Source organism: Hirundo rustica, chromosome 1, assembly GCF_015227805.2.
Source record: "Hirundo rustica isolate bHirRus1 chromosome 1, bHirRus1.pri.v3, whole genome shotgun sequence".
NCBI classification, from domain to species: domain Eukaryota; kingdom Metazoa; phylum Chordata; class Aves; order Passeriformes; family Hirundinidae; genus Hirundo; species Hirundo rustica.
This window is the reverse complement of record NC_053450.1, coordinates 40,002,298-40,015,603: the sequence shown is the minus strand read 5'-3', so window position 1 is coordinate 40,015,603 and position 13,306 is coordinate 40,002,298. Positions and strand designations below refer to the sequence as shown.

The window sequence follows — 13,306 nt, the reverse complement described above, 5'->3', positions numbered from 1 at the left end:
TAGGAAGTGTGAAAAAGTGAGATAGGATTTGTATCATAGGCTTTACTCTGGGTTCAGCATCCTACTCTGTCCAGAGAGTTGAGCACTTTCATGGACTTACGAGGGGAAATATGCTCAAGTAGCACGACAGGGTTAGAAGCTGAAGTGTGAGGCACAGACGATGACTCGTCTTATTGCTCCCGCGCTATGTCCCACATATATCTGCAGAGAACCGCTTGTGCCCCTCAGTGTTACGGGGTGTCTCGGCACAACTGTAAATACTTTCCCCTCTTCTGTATCTCCTCCGCTCAAGGATGTCCATTGGGGCACGGCCTCGGTGGGCCGGTCTGTGCTGCCCTTGCGGAGGGCAGGGCTGAAGGCGGTGCCGCTCACGAACGAAGGCGCTGCCGGTGGCCCGAGCGTCACCCGGGCCGGGTCCCGCGGGGGCGGGGGCGGCCGCGGCGGAGCCCGCGATGCGCTCGGGTGCCGGGCCCCGCCGCCGCGCCGGGAGGAGCCGCGGGGGCCGCCCCGCAGGGCAGCGCCGCGGGAGCCGCGGCCGCCGTCCGGCTGCGCGCCCGCCCCCGCCGCGCCATTGGCCGCGCTGGGCTCAAATAGGGCCGGGCCGGGCGCCGGCTGCGGCAGCAGCGAGCGGGGTCCGAGAGCCGAGCGCGTCCCGCGGGCTGGCCGGAGCTGCCGGCTTCAGCGGCCGTCGGCAGCGCGTCCCGTCCCGAGCCGAGCCGAGCCGAGCCGAGCCGCCGCGAGATGAGCAGCCCCGATGCGGGCTACGCCAGCAGCGACGACCAGGCGCAGGGGCGGTGCTCGCTGCCCATCATGATGCCGGCCATGTGCCCGTGGGCAGAGTCGCTGAGCCCGCTGGGCGAGGCGAAGGCGAAGGGCGGCGCGGCGCCGTCGGGGTCGTCGGGCGGCCGGAGCAAGGGCGAGGCGCGGATCCGGCGTCCCATGAACGCCTTCATGGTGTGGGCGAAGGACGAGCGCAAGCGGCTGGCGCAGCAGAACCCGGACCTGCACAACGCCGAGCTGAGCAAGATGCTGGGTGAGCGCGGGGTCCCGCCGGGCCAGGGCTGGGGGAACCGCGGGGTCCGGGCCGTGGGCGGCGAGCGGGGCGATCCGCGGGTGTGGGGCCGGGGTCCCGGGGCGGCGGTGGCGTCCGAGGGCGAGCGAGGGTCGCGCAGGCCCGGGCGGGGCTGGGGGTCCGCGCTACGGGCGGGGGCGGTGTCGGTGCGGTCGGGAGCGGGCGCGGGCGGGCGCTCGGTGAGCGGGCGGTCTGACGGTGTCGGTGGGTGCAGGTAAATCGTGGAAGGCGCTGTCGCTGGCGGAGAAGCGTCCGTTCGTGGAGGAGGCGGAGCGGCTGCGGGTGCAGCACATGCAGGACCACCCCAACTACAAGTACCGGCCGCGGCGGCGGAAGCAGGTGAAGCGCCTGAAGCGGGTGGAGAGCGGCTTCCTGCAGCACGGCCTGGCGGAGGCGGCGGCGGGGCCCGGGCCGGGCGGCGAGCTCGGCGGCGGCGGCGGCAGGATGTGCGCCGAGGGCCTGGGACTGCCGTACGGCGAGCAGGGCTACGCGGCGGCGGGCGCGGGCCACTACCGGGACTGCGCGCCGCTGGGCGCCGCGTTCGACGGCTACAGCCTGCCCACACCGGACCCGTCGCCGCTGGACGCGGCGGAGAGCGAGGCGCCCTTCTTCGCGGCGGGGCTGCAGGAGGAGTGCGCGCTGGTGCCCTACGGCTACGGCCCGCACCCGGCGGCCGCCGAGTACCCGGCGGCGGCGTCCGAGAGCCCGTCGGGCGCGTCGCTGCGGCGGCACCTGCCGCCCGGGGAGGCGCTGGGCGCGGGCGGGGCCCTGCAGGCGCTGCTGGGCTGCCCGGCGCCGCTGCACGCGTACTACGGGCAGTGCCAGCCGCCGGGCCCGGGCCGCGGCCCGCCGCCGCTGCCGCCCGGGGCCGTGGGGCAGCCGTCGCCGCCGCCCGAGACGGCGCCGTGCCGGGAGCAGCTGGAGCAGCTGCCGCCGGAGGAGCTGCTGGGCGAGATGGACCGCACCGAGTTCGAACAGTACCTGCGCTTCGCCTGCAAGCCCGAGCCGGGGCTGTCCTTCGGCGGCCACGACGCGGCCGCGCTGTCGGCGCCCGAGGGCGCGGCTCCCGTCTCGTCGGCCGTGTCGGACGCCAGCAGCGCCGTCTACTACTGCGGCTACCCCGACTTGTGAGGGGCTCGCTGGGCCGCGGCACGGACACTGGCAGGGGGGCGCCCGGCCCCGCTCCTATTTATGTAATTTATTTGAATCTTGAGAACTGACAGGGTATCCGTGACCTGCTCGAGGTTTAAAAGGTGATGTGCCATCTCGCTGTCCAGGTGGTGCAGGTCCTACCATCACTGTCCGACAGTGACGTGTAAAACTGTTCCTAAGATGGAATCCTGATACTAGTGGCTTTTGAGGGAGAATATAATTTCTGTGATCTTGTTAGAGATCCGTATGCTTTTGTATGTTTTACAGAGTGCTGGGTTTTATATGATGGATTTGTACAGAATAATTTTGCACTTTTACAATAAAGGGAAAATAATAAAACTGGTTTCTGATAACTCCTCCGAGAGATCTTATCGTCCTTTGTTTTTTAATTAAACTTTTAAACAACTCTTGCAAGTGTCCCTTGCACTAAGCATTAAGTCCTCTCTCACTTTCTGTAGACTTAGTCTTCCTATGTCTCTTCTGCTCCAGTTATAGACAAAAGTTTTAAGCTTTCAGTAACTGCCTACTCCAGGCTTTGGTGTTTGTTTTGGTTTTTTTGGTTTTTGTTTTTTTTTCCCCCACTTTCTTGGTGCTTTCCTGTAGAGTGATTAATATGACTGATTTTTTTTTTTTTTTTTTTCTTTTAATACTCGTTTTATGTTTGAAGTGTAAAAGGTCTCTATAGAAGCTTCTGCTGAAGTACGTTAGGGTTTGGCCCGTTTTTAATGGAAGCATGGACCCAGTGATGAGATGGGTGGATAAGTGCTGGTTTAAGCAGCTCCTGGGAGAGAATGGCTTTCGTGTTCCCGTAGCTCTAGCTTTGCTGTGCCGGGGCGGGGGTGGCGGTGTATCAGATCTCCGCTGCGGAGCTGTAAATCAGGCTTCAAAGTAGGTGAAAAATTACGACACGAGCCTCCAAAGGGGGCGGCGGGCCGGGAGCAGCCCACTCGGCACCCTGCCACGGCGGCACTCTCATCCTACCGCCCAGAATCTTACTTTTTCTCCCCTAAAGAAATCCCTTGGTATATGTCATCCCGTCTAGAGAGAAATATCTTCGTGCTAGAGAAATGGGCACCCTGCAATTAAACTAAGGCGGGGTGGGGGGGGGAAGACATTTTCGTTTAGATGTTAGTGCTGAGACCGGCTGTGGGGTGGGACTGATAAATTAATTATGTCTATTGCTTAAATCGGGGGGAGGAGGTAACAGTCATCTGAGTCGTTTGCTTCCTAAGATAAAGCCGTGGAGCTGAGCACCCGGGGAGGAGAGGACAGGGGCCGAAGTGGCAGACTTGCCCACTGATTAACCTGTCTTCCACGAGGACGGGAAATTAAATTGGGTCCGTTTTCAAATTACAATTAAAGACCGTTCAAAGAGTTACAATGTTTGTACGCGTGAAAGAGAAAATAGATGCAAACTGCCTCAATCAATGAGATTTGGGAGCAGCCTCGCTGGCAAAAATCGACTTAGTAGTTTTGTGCTATTCGTGAGTCTTGAATTAAAGGGCATTCAGACCCTCAATATTTCGTAAAATAGTCTACCCTCTAGTTTCTTAATCTTCTCATTTTACTTTTCAAAGAGTCTTCAGTTCTAAGAAATATACCTAAAATATCCTTCCTGTCAATTTCTTCACTTCTCTCTCAACTGTAGGTAAGAAAAATGATGGAATCCTGAAAAAGGTAATACTTCAGAACAAGGACATGATATGTTTTCTTGATACTTTCATTTGGAAAAAAATAATTGCATGTTTTAAACATACATACATAAAGCCAGGGAACAAATGTGCATGAGAGATAGTTTATTGTTTGACTGAGTTTTCCTTTTATTATGATATTTAAACTTATAGGATTAAAATAATTTTGTTCTTTTCGCACAGGTTCACAGCTTTCTGTGGGAAAATCACTTTGGCTGGTTTGGAAAATAAATCATCAATAAGCTTTTCATAACTTCATCCACCATATCTTTTCATTTTTCCTTTAGATGCAGGTTTTGCTCCCCTCTTCTGTCCTTCACCCCATCTCTTCAGACAGCTGAAGCCTGAAGCAGACTTGAAACTGTAAGTGGCTCATAATGCTGGTTGAAAAACATTATTTTTTTTCTTTAATAATAATAATATCAGAAGGGAATTACACTAAATTGAAATAAATACACCTGTTTTGGTAAGAGTGTTTGCCAGCACAACAGTCCAACACACCACAAGAGTGTGCCGAACTGTGTGTGTGGTGAAGATGTGGCAGAACCTCCAGCAATCCCTTTCACAGAGCTTTTGCAGATTCACATCTAAGAAACATTATTTTCCTGTATGCAGCCAGATGTGTAGCTCTTTTTTTATTATTATTTGTCCCTTTCCTATGAGAAGAACCGTCTAAAACGTCTTTAAAATGTCTGAAACGGGCAGGTTTATGCATTGCCGATATGCATGAAGCAAAATATTCCGAATCTCCGTCCAAGCCGTATTTTCCTCAAAGCGTCTAAATGACAGACACCCCAAAATCTGTCCTGGAGCCCTTTGGGAAGCGTTAAACCTTCCTTCAGCCCCATGAGTGCCTATGACAATAGGCACGTTAAAAGAAGAATCCCAAAGCCATCAATATGTTTTTCGCAAGTGCTTTCCACGTCAAGGTTCTCGTTTGTCAGGCGGTGAAAGCAGTTGCTACGTGCCCCGAAGGGCTGTGGAGAAGGCTTCAAGTGTGTGCCAAAGACCGAGGTACCTACCTCCTGCCTCCTGGCCGCACTCTTCAGGCAGAGTCGGGGTCTGCCACTGCCCCTCCGATCGCGGCACTGCACACTGGGCAATGCGCTCCCTGAGAACGGCGCCTCTGCTTTGCTCCAAAAAGCGAACCAGAAAGACAGGGTGGCATCTGCAAAACCTCTCTGACCTTACCCAAACTCTTTTTCTATTTAAACAAAGGCATTACCTGGGCAGCGCCTTCCAGCCCCTTCCTACAGGAGTGGTGAGTGCTCTCTGAAGTTCACGGAGATCACTTATGCCCCAAAGCCCAAAAGGTATTCAGCTCTTTGTCATTTGGTTTGGGGGTTTTTCTGTCCCTCTCTAATTAATTCGCAATAAATCTCTAGTAGCATCCCGATTTTTCTTAGCACAGTCAAGTCCAACTTCACTTTGGTGTCACATCGCAGCTGGAAGAGTTTGGTTTGTTGTTTTTTCTTCTGAGTGGGTTGGTTTGTTTGGGCAGGGGTTTTTTGATGGTTTGTTTTGGTTTGGGTTTTTTGGTTGCTTGGGGTTTTTTTGATGGTTCTTTGTTTTGATGATCCTTGTGTACGTGTGTGCTGTCTTGACGAAGTATGTGGATAGAAAAGTAAGTGGGCCTAATGTGGAAAAAAAGAGGTTTCAGGCCAAGGTACTGAATTAAAGTCAGCTCAAGGTTCGTCCATACAGGGCAGGTAGCAGGAAAGCCAGGAGGTCAAAATAACAACACACTTGCTAGTGCAGAGGAGCTGGAAATGTCAAGCAGTAGTTCTGTGCTCAGAAAAGAAAAGAAAAAACAAACAAACAAACAAAAACAACAACAAAAAACAAACAAAAAAAAAACCCCAAAAAAACCCCAAAAAACCCCAAAAAACCCCAAAAAACCCCAAAACCACCACCACCAAAACAACAACAAAAAACCCCAACCAACTAACCAAAAAACCCTCAAACAAACAAACAAACAAACAAACAAACCCAACAACAACAACAACCCCCCCACCAGGTTAACACAGCAGATTTCAGATTTCTGGCCACCTCTGTAGCTGTGTGCTTTTCCAGCTGCAACGAGGGTAATCGCTAGAAGACATTATCACCAATACTGCTGACAAATTTCTCTTTGTACACAAATTTAGTTTACATATGTGACAACCCTATTCCTGTGTTGTAGTAAATCCTCTGCCAGTGTCCCCCGAGAAGGACAAGTGTTAGCATGCCAGCGCGGGATCAGGAGCCAATACCCGGGCATGGCTGGTGTGGGCGGCAGGGACAGGCCATTCGCAGCCTTGTGACGAGCGACATTAGTGAGCATCAGGTGACTGACTGCACTTATCGCTGCAGCGAGAGACGAGCGCGACTGGCAGGACTGTGAAACCCCAGTAATTCCACACCCACATTTGCCTAACGTTAAACAGTCAAGTAATGTGTTGACTAATTAAATGCCTGCCAGGTTGCCCTCTTCAGATTTTCGTCTACAAAAATGGAATTTCTTTCACCTTCTCTCTGTTTGGACAGAGGCTCTTACGTACGGCAGCTCTCTGTGCATCTAAGAGAGTGTGCTGATCATGCAAGGCCTCTCACAGACTGCTATATTTTAGTATTTTTAATGTATGATTTTATCCTGAATTATTTACTCAGAAGGCCTGTCACATAAAGAGACTTCACCTAAGTTATGAATCTTGCCCCAGATCGAATGCTAAATAATTCCCCTTGTTCCAGATGACATCTGAGTGACTACTCTCTGCTTTGGATGCTGCAAAACCTATCCTAGGTTTTGTCTATTGGGGTAGGAAAACAAACTCAAAGTCCACGCCTTCTAAAAAAAAAAAAAAAAAAAACAACAACAAAAAAAAAACCCCACAAACAAAAAAAAAACCCCACGAAAAACAAAGAAACAAAAATTACAAACAAACAAAAAAACCACAACAACACCCAAAAACCAAAAAACACCCCCCCCCCCCCCCCCCAACATTTTCTACACTCTAAAATGATGGGTTATGAAGGCATTTGCAGAGAAAGGAGTAGGTTGTTTCCCTTCCCTGCTTCAGGGTTGCAAAGCCACCCGGACATCGCTGCTGTTAACACTAACCCATAATATGTTCCTGTTCTGGATTACAGGGTCCCATAGGTGCTTGTGGCGTCCCGAGGCTGAAGATCGAGTGGCATTACATGCCTGCATTTGTTTCCGGAACTCGTTTCAAAGCTTTTCTTTCTTTTATTCTTCTTTTTCTTTTTCTTTTCCCTAATGTGTGCTGCTGAACCTCTGTTTTTGCTGCTCGGATGTCACTCGTACTCAGGGGAGCTGCTGATGGTGATGGATCGGTAGACCTGCTTTGGGAACAAGCCCAACGAACTCATGCCGTCGAATTGTTACGTGGTACGACTGAATGAATTTCACGATGCAATCCTTGTCGCTGCGTGATTCTGCTCGCTGGGCGGTGCGTTGACCCGCAGTGAATTGCCCCATTTCGTGTCTGCTGAAGAAAATCTACGGCAAACTCGGGCGGTCGGGTGTGTCCTGCCCCAATATTCGGCACTCCTGTCCCCAGCGTGCTCCGGGCAGGGACGGCGGACACCAGTCACCAGGCTAAGCGGGCTGGTACGGGAGGACCAGTCCGTGGATGGAGCATCCAACCCGCAGCCCTGAGCCCCCGCCCGGCTGCCTCTGGGGTGGGAAAGTCGGCGATGACCCCTCTGGAGCGCTGCCAAACAACGGGAACAGACAGTGCAGGGGGGAGCATGGAGGGGTGAAACAAGGGGAGGGGGTCACCGTGCCGGTGGCCGGGAACGGCAGCAGAGCAATTCTGACTTGTAAGACAGGTCCCGTCGCCCCTGTCCTTGAGGATGTCAACATTTTCTCAAAAAAAACTACTCCGAGTTAACTAATTGCTTAGTTTTTATCCTAGGGAAATTTAAAGTAGGCGTCCAAGGAATACAAGTGATCCTCTTTCATATTGTGTCTACATGTGCGTGTTAAAAAACACAGCAGAGAAGCTATTCTGTGTTGGGGTAGGACACAGGAAAATCGTTTTAAACTAAAAGAGGATCCTTTTAGATTCACTAGGAGGAAGCAGGGTTGCAACGAGGGTGGTAAAACACTGGAAACAGGTTGCCCAGAGATGTTGTGGACGCCCCATCCTTGGAAGTGTTCAAGGCCAAGTTGGATGGGGCTGTGAGCAACCTGGTCTAGTGGAAGGTATTCCCTTCCATGGGAGGGGGGCCAGAATTAGATGATTTTTAAAGTCCTTTCCAACCCAAACTAGTCTGTCATTACTTCTTGCAGTTTGAAGGGTTTAAATATAAACATATCCACCTAACTTCTGTCCGAAATAAATGATTTCAAGCTTGGTCTGACATCATTACCTCACCAATGGGTTGTTTCCCAAGCAGGTATTCTGCCCCCCGAACCTTTCCCAGTCTGCAGGCATTTACATTAGCTTTTCCGGGTTCCCGACCTATGTGTAACTAACTCGTGTCAGCGTGGCTCTTTGTAAAAAACTAACACAGAATTTTGTACTCTCGTCTTCAAACAAAACATGAACACTGAGGTACCAGGAAAGAAACTGCACGATGTCTTAAGCAATTCCTGTGTCTGTCGCTGGAGAGAAGACGGGGGTTCCCCGGCGGCAGGAATCTGTCGAGGGTGCTCCTGGTCCCGCTCCCCACCTGGAATTTACCGCAGTGCCTGGAGGGAGCCCGGCCCGGCCGCCCCACACACCTGGCGGAGATAGGCTGTCATGGAAAAGCGCTCCTTATTGGAGGGGGGAAAAGGCGTTAATGGACGGCAAACTTAATTAATGAGGGCATTATTTATTGAGGGATTTACCCCGGTCTTTTTTTTTATCGCCTGTAACTTCCCGCCTTTTTTGTTAGGATGTGATAACATGTATCAAGGCACAGATATTCCTTTCAGCTTGTCCAGTTACACTGGAGCACATGAAAATGCGCCAAGAAACTCATCCCAGGTCGTGCCAAGCTTTGCAAGTCGCGTGGCTGCCCCTTTATGGGCAAACTTTCTCCGCATTCATCCTGTAAGAAATATGGCACTGATTACACATCTTCCGAGGGACGCGTTGAAAAAGAGGGTTATTGGTGCTATCGAAAATAGGATCGAATATTAGAAAACGGGAATGGGAAGAATTATTACAGCTTATGAGAACGTCCCATTTATCAAGACTGTTCTCAATAGGATGGCAGTAGGATAGCTGTAAATATAATTAAAACGTTCTCGAACTCATCACCTATTTTTAGGAAGAGCAAACAGTACTGTCTTTACAACTTTTCTATATATGCCGATAAAATGACGGTCGGCCTAATTTTGAATATATCGTGATTTAATGAAACCAACTTGCCAAGGAGGCAAAGCACAGAGAGCTGACGGCAAGGGGATCCTGCGAGGCAGTGACAGTGACAGACAGACGGGAAAAAAACCTGTCACAGTTCGCGGAACTGCCTCGCCACAGCTGAAAGCACGAATGCACCAAAGAATTCCCGCGCCGCTCCCTCGGAGCGGCTGATTACGGGGGGGAGGAGGAGGAACAGGAGCAGCCGGGGCGGCTCGGACCTGCTCATATAGCACAACAGGGTAAGAAGCTGAAGTGTGAGGCACAGACGATGACTCGTCTTATTGCTCCCAAGCTGTGTCCCACATCTACCTGCAGAGAGCCGCTTGTGCCCCTCAGAGTGTTACGGGGTGTCTCGGCACAACTGTAAATACTCTGTCCCTTTCCCCTCTTCTGTATCTCCTCCGCCCAAGGATGTCCATTGGGGCACGGCCTCGGTGGGCCGGTCTGTGCTGCCCTTGCGGAGGGCAGGGCTGAAGGCGGTGCCGCTCACGAACGAAGGCGCTGCCGGTCCCGCGGGGGCGGGGGCGGCCGCGGCGGAGCCCGCGATGCGCTCGGGTGCCGGGCCCCGCCGCCGCGCCGGGAGGAGCCGCGGGGGCCGCCCCGCAGGGCAGCGCCGCGGGAGCCGCGGCCGCCGTCCGGCTGCGCGCCCGCCCCCGCCGCGCCATTGGCCGCGCTGGGCTCAAATAGGGCCGGGCCGGGCGCCGGCTGCGGCAGCAGCGAGCGGGGTCCGAGAGCCGACGGCGTCCCGCGGGCTGGCCGGAGCTGCCGGCTTCAGCGGCTGTCGGCAGCGCGTCCCGTCCCGTCCCGAGCCGAGCCGCCGCGAGATGAGCAGCCCCGATGCGGGCTACGCCAGCAGCGACGACCAGGCGCAGGGGCGGTGCTCGCTGCCCATCATGATGCCGGCCATGTGCCCGTGGGCAGAGTCGCTGAGCCCGCTGGGCGAGGCGAAGGCGAAGGGCGGCGCGGCGCCGTCGGGCGGCCGGAGCAAGGGCGAGGCGCGGATCCGGCGTCCCATGAACGCCTTCATGGTGTGGGCGAAGGACGAGCGCAAGCGGCTGGCGCAGCAGAACCCGGACCTGCACAACGCCGAGCTGAGCAAGATGCTGGGTGAGCGCGGGGTCCCGCGGCGCGGATCGGCCAGGGCGAGGGGCCCGGGGGAACCGCGGGGTCCGGGCCGTGGGCGGCGAGCGGGGCGATCCGCGGGTGTGGGGCCGGGGTCCCACGGCGTGCGGCGGTGGCGTCCGAGGGCGAGCGAGGGTCGCGCAGGCCCGGGCGGGGCTGGGGGTCCGCGCTACGGGCGGGGGCGGTGTCGGTGCGGTCGGGAGCGGGCGCGGGCGGGCGCTCGGTGAGCGGGCGGTCTGACGGTGTCGGTGGGTGCAGGTAAATCGTGGAAGGCGCTGTCGCTGGCGGAGAAGCGTCCGTTCGTGGAGGAGGCGGAGCGGCTGCGGGTGCAGCACATGCAGGACCACCCCAACTACAAGTACCGGCCGCGGCGGCGGAAGCAGGTGAAGCGCCTGAAGCGGGTGGAGAGCGGCTTCCTGCAGCACGGCCTGGCGGAGGCGGCGGCGGGGCCCGGGCCGGGCGGCGAGCTCGGCGGCGGCGGCGGCAGGATGTGCGCCGAGGGCCTGGGACTGCCGTACGGCGAGCAGGGCTACGCGGCGGCGGGCGCGGGCCACTACCGGGACTGCGCGCCGCTGGGCGCCGCGTTCGACGGCTACAGCCTGCCCACACCGGACCCGTCGCCGCTGGACGCGGCGGAGAGCGAGGCGCCCTTCTTCGCGGCGGGGCTGCAGGAGGAGTGCGCGCTGGTGCCCTACGGCTACGGCCCGCACCCGGCGGCCGCCGAGTACCCGGCGGCGGCGTCCGAGAGCCCGTCGGGCGCGTCGCTGCGGCGGCACCTGCCGCCCGGGGAGGCGCTGGGCGCGGGCGGGGCGCTGCAGGCGCTGCTGGGCTGCCCGGCGCCGCTGCACGCGTACTACGGGCAGTGCCAGCCGCCGGGCCCGGGGCGCGGCCCGCCGCCGCTGCCGCCCGGGGCCGTGGGGCAGCCGTCGCCGCCTCCCGAGACGGCGCCGTGCCGGGAGCAGCTGGAGCAGCTGCCGCCGGAGGAGCTGCTGAGCGAGATGGACCGCACCGAGTTCGAACAGTACCTGCGCTTCGCCTGCAAGCCCGAGCCGGGGCTGTCCTTCGGCGGCCACGACGCGGCCGCGCTGTCGGCGCCCGAGGGCGCGGCTCCCGTCTCGTCGGCCGTGTCGGACGCCAGCAGCGCCGTCTACTACTGCGGCTACCCCGACTTGTGAGGGGCTCGCTGGGCCGCGGCACGGACACTGGCAGGGGGGCGCCCGGCCCCGCTCCTATTTATGTAATTTATTTGAATCTCCTTGGGATCGTTCCACAAACTTTTGTCTGGGCGGACATAACGGGATTATCCTGGATGCCACAAGCCTCGTTCGAACTCTTTTTTGCCCGGTGTTGATGGAATGTTTACATCTTTTCTTCCTTTCGTTCATGTGCATAATTGTTGACATTTCTGCAAAATCAGCAGTTTTGCTTGTCTGCCTGGGGCGTGTTTCTAGGTGTGTTTTTAAATATATCTGTTTTTTTCTTTTGTATTTCCGGAAAATAAATGAATGTACAGCTGTTTCAGTCATTCTTCCTGGCCACGTGGCTTTTGAGGGAGAGTAATCTTAAATTAAATCTCTTATGCCCTAAGGCGATGCTTTCCGATGGCAGATACGGGTGTGATTCTTTCACTATGGCAATGGTTCTCAAACGGCCTCCAGGACCAAAGGTGTTTTTTTTCCCAGGTGTGGCTGTATTCTTAGCACATAGCTTAATGGTCAGATCTCTGCTGCTGGTCTATCTCTTGGAGTACAGAACTTGTGGTTGTACTTGTGTGCGTTTTGTAGTTTTGTTTTTTTTTTTTTTTTTTGTTTCCTTCTGATTTGAGTACCAACTGAATTTGCATTAATGCACTTGGAAAAATCCTCCAGTCTGCAACAAAGAAAGCTAGGTAAGTTTGAGATACTAATTTTAAAGTGTGCCTGGAAATACATTGGTTTTGGAAAATTGTAGATGGAAAGGTGAGTTTGCTGTACATAGTGACTTTTGTTTGAACTGAAGGATTCACAGGCAGGATTGAAGCTATATGTAGAAATTATATTACTTTCTGACACCTACCTTCACATCAGTTCATGCCATTTAATGCCATTGGGTTCATGCTCAGTTTATACCAGTGAGGAGAGAAAACAGTGCAGCTCAAGTGCTCATCTCAGATTCTACTGAGTATCAATTAACCATTAAAATGGGTTGGGTTTTTTTAGCATGTTCACCTGTGCTCTGCTGTGACATTTCTGCCACTCCAATGGTACAACTACACCATCCCTCTTCTGATGTTCACAAGATGTTGGCTGGAGTCAACTTACAATAATTGTCGTGGAGAGGTTCAGGTATTTTAATTTGCAAATTACAATTCAAAAGTTATAGGAATAAAAAAAAATATTTTTGTGTAAGTGCACTTTGTCTTACTTGGTTTATTATCCTACATATTTTATTAGACTACTAAGTTGTGGGTGAAGAACTCCTGCAAAAATTCCGTTTGTGCAATTTATGCTTATAAATTGCACAATTTTTAATAATAATTGTGTGACAGTGACCATTTTTAAAACACATTATGGACACAGAGCTAGCTGCATTCTCAAACAAATCTAGTCAAAACATGGGATCAAATAATATTTTATTTATTAATTCAGAAAATGTAATTTTATTTAGGTCTTAAGAAATCCTCATTATGTCCACTGCCTCCAGTGACAGGGTTTTAATAGCATGTCAATGAAATAGTGAAAAAAAAAAAACACTTGAAATTGCACTGCCTTCAGTGTCATTACATATTCCCCCTCCTTCAACTGGACAATAAGATAAGTCTGAAAGCCATTGTCTGGTATTAAGGGGGTTGGGTGAAGGGTGGGAAGTAGGACAGCATGTATATACATCACTGTTTTAAAAGCATAATCACTTCAATACATTTATTTTTGTCT

The 13,306-nt window shown here is 54.0% G+C and overlaps 2 protein-coding genes across 2 annotated transcripts; both read left to right on the top strand.

Moving 5' to 3' along the window:
- Positions 1-647: 647 nt before the first annotated feature.
- LOC120756305 (transcription factor SOX-17-like) lies at positions 648-2,567 on the top strand. Its single transcript, XM_040072445.2, has 2 exons — positions 648-1,033; positions 1,287-2,567. The coding sequence occupies exons 1-2, from the start codon at positions 742-744 to the stop codon at positions 2,201-2,203; spliced, it is 1,209 nt and encodes a 402-aa protein (XP_039928379.1). The 5' UTR covers positions 648-741; the 3' UTR covers positions 2,204-2,567.
- Positions 2,568-10,080: 7,513 nt separating this feature from the next.
- Positions 10,081-12,781, top strand: LOC120755110 (transcription factor SOX-17-like). The gene is made up of 2 exons (XM_040069712.2): positions 10,081-10,379; positions 10,653-12,781. Exons 1-2 carry the CDS (start codon positions 10,097-10,099, stop codon positions 11,567-11,569), a joined length of 1,200 nt encoding a protein of 399 aa, XP_039925646.1. The 5' UTR covers positions 10,081-10,096; the 3' UTR covers positions 11,570-12,781.
- Positions 12,782-13,306: the final 525 nt, after the last annotated feature.